Below are 6,000 nucleotides of genomic sequence, written 5' to 3' on the forward strand. Positions count from 1 at the left end.
GCATTGTGTGATTGACCCCTAACTTCTTTGCTGACACTATACTGCAGGACGTTGGGACATTCCAGAGGCATGAGGTCCATCGCTCTCCATAGAGAGTACCCCCGGGCATCACGACACACACGCCCATGCCCTTCACAATTACCCGCTCAAATCGGCGGTCACACTAGGAATTTCATTGCGCCGTGTGGGGAGAGAAATCAGTCACCAGTGTCATGGGTTTAATAACCCATCTACTTAGTGAAATGTGAGTCTGGAAAACGCTAGCTAGGCTTCTCATAGTCCTAACCCTTATCATATCATAAGATGGTTATGTAAACATACTGTACAGTAGACAAAATTAAAGAAATAACTAGCCAAGGTGCTTAATAAAGAGCACTTTTCATGTCTCATTTGTTGGGTGTCTCTTCAGCAGTCAACTACAGTTAAGGGCATATTTCCTTCTAAACAAAAACCCTCTGTCTGTGTCTTTGTGACACATCAATATTGAAATGACTCAATATGTCACTATGAAGAGTTTCTTTCCAAAACGCTATATTCACCAATTTTTCACATTTGTTTTCATCAAAAATGATTACTTATGGGTACATTTATGTGTGTGTGAAATATTGCTGTTCTCAGATGTATAATTCATAGATTATATTCTATTCTTTGTTGCTAAACGCTATAAAGTGCATTCGGAAAGTTTTCAGAACCCTTCCCTTTTTCCACATTTTGTTATGTTACAGCCTTATTCTGAAATGTAAATATATAAAAAAAAAAAAAAAAATCGTCATCAATTTACACACAATACCCCATTCTGACAAAGCGAGAACAGGTTTTTGGAAATTGTTGCAAATACCTTATTTACATAGGTATTCAGACCCTTTGCTATTAGACTCAAAATTGAGCTCAGGTGCATCCTGTTCCCATTGACCATCCTTGAGATGTTTCTACAACGTGATTGGAGTCCACCTGGTGGTAAATTAAATTAATTTGACATGATTTGGAAAGGCACACACCTGTCTATATAAGGTCCCACAGTTGACAATGCATGTCAGAGCAAAAACCAAGCCATGAAGGACTTGTCCGCAGAGACAAGATTGTGTCAAGGCTCAGATCTGGGGAAGGGTACCAAAACATTTCTGCAGCATTGAAGGTCCCCAAGAACAGAGTGGCCTCCATCATTCTTAAATGGAAGAAGTTTGGAACCACCAAGACTCTTCCTAGAGCTGGCTGCCCGGCCAAACTGAGCAATCGGGGGAGAAGTGCCTTGGTCAGGGAGGTGACAGTGCTCCAGAGTTCCTCTGTGGAGATGCGAGAACCTTCCAGAAGGACAACCATCTGTGCAGAACTCCACCAATCATGGTAGAGATGCCAGAAGAAAGCCTTTCTAATTTTTTATATATATATTTTTTTTTGTACTTTTTATTAGTAGTTACAGTCTTGTCCAAATAATTCAACTCCCATATGGACTCGGGGGAGGCGAAGGTCGAGAGCCATGTGTCCTGTCATGTACTGTATTCATAACTGCTTTCATGGTGAAACACTGCTAAAGAATTTCAAGCATTTTTGTGAAGGAAAACACTGTTCACTGCTGGTCCACGCATATGCGACGAAGCGGATGATTATAAAAATGTGTATAAAACGTTGGTTGTACATGTAAATGTAGCCCTACACGTCTGTGTAATATAGCCTGTACTGAAGTAGCAACGATTATTTATGTCGGTCTGCAAGTGGAATTCCAACAAGAAGCTTCTCAGTAAATGTATTTTGGATGCACTTCTCTTCTCAACATGCTCACACAATAAATGTAATTCTACATTTCAAAAGAAAAAACCTACATCTCTGCTGGTATTCGAACTTGCAGCAAATAGCAAAAATCGCCAGAAGCCAGGCTTGCAACACTGTCAGCTAATCTGTCAGCTAAACGTTTTTTAAAAACGTTCATTCGCAGATGATGCCGTCTGTGTAACGGCTGTCTTCGCCCTCCTCGTCTGAGGAGGAGTAGGAGATATCGGACCAATACGCAGCGTGGTGAGTATTCATTCATGCACCTCAGGGCGAGTGCGGGGTGCTGGAACTGGAGGCCTGGTATGTGGTGCCGGAACTGGTGGGCTGGTGCGTGGGGCTGCCACAGGAGAGCTGGTGCGTGGGGCTGCCACAGGAAAGCTGGTGCGTGGAGAAGGCACCGGATAGACCGGACCGTGGAGGCGCTCTACAGGTCTCGAGCACCGAGCCTGCCCAACCCTACCTGGCTGAATGCTCACCGTAGCCATGCCAGTGCGGCGAGGTGGAATAGGCCGCACTGGGTATGGTGAACAAAGACAGAAACAGGAACAATCACCCACAAACCACAATACAAAACAGGCTACCTAAATATGGCTCCCAATCAGAGACAACGACAAACACCTGCCTCTGATTGAGAACCATATCAGGCCAAACACATAGAAATAGACAAACTAGACAAACAACATAGAATGCCCACTCAGATCACACCCTGACCAAACAAAACATATAAACATACAAAACAAACTATGGTCAGGGCCTGACAGTATGACTGCTGTTAAGGACGCTCTCGTGGTAAAGTGTTCTATCCCTTCCAATTACGTCAGTGATTCTAATTGGTTAATATTGAGTTTGAACCGGATATAATCACAGCTACCTGGTGACGTTAGCATTGGGCTACATTTACCAGGTTGCATGATGGGAACAGCTTTTGATCACGTGCAACTGGGTCAATTATTTAAATTGGCTTATACGTTAAAACTTGTTTGAATGTTCGCAGGTATGACGCCAACATGTCCAGGATGCCCTCTTACCTCATACATACACTTAGGCTACTGTTCAGTATCTCTGTTTACCTAGTCTCTCGTCGACTGACTATTGTGCATTAGTTCTGGGTTAACCGAGATAACTGTTTATCTAAAGCTACTGCTAAGTTTGCCCCCTGCTTATTCAACCAGTACACAACCTGGCCAGTATAGAATGACATTATTGCAACCAGCTCTACCCACTGGAAGTACTGTATGTGTCTATGTCTAGCTAGTAGCTGCTGCTAAGGGAGTCCAGGGTCCACATAGTCCAAGGTTCAGCAATCTATGCCTCAATCAATCACTCATCCCAGGGTTTAGCTACCTCTTTGAACAGAATACCTCTATGATTATCCCTAACACATCGCACATGCTTGCAGCCAGCCTAAACCTCACCTCATAACCAACACCATCCCAGGAGGATTCTGGCCATGCACCCACTGTTCAGCTAGACTGGTCCTAGATCAGTTTTGTATGATAGCCAACTCCTATCATCTTTCTCATAATTCCTCTGATCTACAAAACAATGAACATAGGATTTGGCTATGCAGCCCTAACTGATCTGGGACCACCAGGCTACTTTAGTGTTAAGCAGGCCGTGGAGTTAGTGGCTGTCGACGTAAACCCATTTCCTGTCTCTCGAACCCTTGGCCTGACTCCTCTGACCTTCAGCCAGTGTGATTATGAGGTGCGGAGTGAGTGCAGAGTGAGAGGGGTGTGTGTGTTGTGGGTGTGTCTGTCTGTTTAGCTGGTTCATTGTTGCCCATGCGAGGAATTTAGGCTAGCAAGCCTTTTAGCTTGGTAGCCTATGACAAATAAAACTGAAAGTGTACTGTATGACAAAACCATAGACCATTTTGCCAACATGAACGAGAGGATGATGGCCTAGTCTACAAGTAGTTTGTTTTTGTTTTACCTGCACACACACACACACACACACACACACACACACACACACACACACGCACACAAACACAAACACAAACACATGCACACAAACATACACACACAGAAATCAGTGCCATGGACAGCCACATGATTTTTAGCAACATTGATTTGACTAAATTGTTTTTGGTACCTTTAAGTGTGTTTTCAGTGTATTAAACTAAGCATATATAGTCTTGTTGATTTGATGATGTTTAAATGTTTAAGATGAAATGGTGCTGGAATAGCGGAGGCATTGCTCCTGTTGTCTTTGTGCTGACTTGCGGTAACTCTGTGGTTCTAAATCTTGCCTGACCATACTGCAGGTGATATAACTGTTTGGTATGTGCAATATTTGCTTCATGGACTGCTCTCCAGTTGTGTGATGAAACAAACGTACGTGTTGTTCAATTTATTCTGCCAATGTGTGACTTGTCTTTTTGTTGTCTAGGCCTTATTGTATGTCACGTTGGCGTATGAACGAATGGGTTATAGAGCAAACAACCCAATTATCACAAGCTAATATGTATTTTTTACTGGCTTGGCTTGGCTTCATCTGTGATTTTACCCACACACCTCTACTGCAAACTGGATTTACAGAGGTGCCATAATACTGCAGTGTGGATGGATGTTTAGTCACTCAGCTGAATGATTCAAATTGGTCTCTCAATAATATGTGGTCGACAATCCAAGATCCACTAATGTGTAAACACATGTTATTACTCCACTGTGTATTATGTAAAGTACAAATATTTTGTGAAATGACACTCACAGTCTATAATGAATGTATTATCCATTGATTAATTAATAATTGATGAATTCATTTCTGTAGAGTCTATATTGTAACCTAAAGAAAATAGATTTAGGAATCAGTAAAAAAGCTATTATTTTTGATATATTTTGTTAAAATAAATAGGCACATGTATTGTTCTGTTCTGTTATTCCCTCTGTCCCGATTATGCACTGGAGTTTGATTGAACTCCCTCTCCTTCTCTCTCGCCTCTCTCTCCCCCTCTCTCTCAAAGATGAATAACAATAAATAAAGAATTGCCCCAAAAGCTTAATTATCCCTTACCAATAGATACCAACTTGATGTGTTCCCTGTCCAAGAATTCAAGAGCCACCGACACATTTTCCAGTTTCATCTGTCTGAAGTTGGGCCTATTGTGGTGCTTTCTGTACATCTTCTTCTGACTCAGAACTTCCAGGAGCCCGATCAGCTTTAAACCGTCGCCAACATCCTTCTGCAAGTCAGTGATGCTCTTGTTGATGCACTTGAGGTGCTCATTGCACCACCTGGTAAAAGTGTTCTGTTGTATTTTCTTCCATGGCGCATCCTCGGCAAGGTCCTTCTCTGTAGCCGGCATCTCGTCTTCCTCGTCCCCTTCAGAGTTGTCAGTGCCCCGGTAGTACTGTGGTGGATGGCTGTAGTCATAGTAATGTGCATTATTGCTTGACATGGTGGCGGTTTCTGTGTGTGGATTTTTATACCGAAAGATAGACCGATGTGTGAAATTATCTGCAAAAAAGTTTCGCGTGTCGATGCCAAGCGTGCGCACTATTCGCTGTGGTAAAAGTTAAACATTTAAGAGGGATGAGTTTAAGAAAATGTTTCCCGAAGACTTTTCGGATGTGAAGAAGCCACTTCTTGTTAGGCAGGACAATGATGAATTAAATGGTCCGATTTACAGTCCGATTTACAGCCGGTCACTGGTTGTTAATTGGCAGTGGCTTGACAAATGTAGTTTCTGCTTCTTAATAGATAGGCTTAGAGAATAATGTCACTTTTTGAGAAATGATGCTGGTGAGTAGTAAAGCAGCAGTTTCACGCACAGTAGTTCATTGAGTTCTGTATGAAAGTAAGTCAGTTCAACTTGAATGGTGTGAGGTGTGCAAGAGTGGAGTATATAAAGGGACCATGGGACTACGTCACACCCATGTCATAACTACAATCATAGACTATTTTCTATATGTGAATAACGGGAGGAGTCGGGATTGGCCGTAAGGGATGATATGGCAGCGATTCATTCACTGTGGGTCGCAACACAGTCTCACAATCAATTCGTGCATATATTTACATAATGCATTTCAGCACATTTCGTGCGTTTTTGTGCGTTTTTGTCTGGGAAAAGACACGAATTTATGTGCTTCTTAATTCGTGCGAAAATACACAAATTTAACCAGTAGGCTACACAAGCCTTTGCAACAACCATATCGACGTGATAATTCATATTTCATTTTTGTTCTTCTTAATGGCTAATTCAACGTTATGAATATACGGAAATGT

General features: G+C 42.2%; 1 protein-coding gene across 1 annotated transcript in view; it reads right to left on the reverse strand.

The window, feature by feature from the left end:
* The window catches only part of LOC129866626 (filamin-C-like), a 55,736-nt gene extending 50,196 nt beyond the window's left edge, over positions 1 to 5,540 (reverse strand). The window contains exon 1 of the mRNA XM_055939388.1: positions 4,789 to 5,540. Within this exon, the coding sequence (XP_055795363.1) occupies positions 4,789 to 5,173 (385 nt within the window). The 5' untranslated portion in view covers positions 5,174 to 5,540. The remainder of the gene's footprint in view (positions 1 to 4,788) is intronic.
* Positions 5,541 to 6,000: the final 460 nt, after the last annotated feature.

Source organism: Salvelinus fontinalis, chromosome 12, assembly GCF_029448725.1.
Source record: "Salvelinus fontinalis isolate EN_2023a chromosome 12, ASM2944872v1, whole genome shotgun sequence".
NCBI classification, from domain to species: domain Eukaryota; kingdom Metazoa; phylum Chordata; class Actinopteri; order Salmoniformes; family Salmonidae; genus Salvelinus; species Salvelinus fontinalis.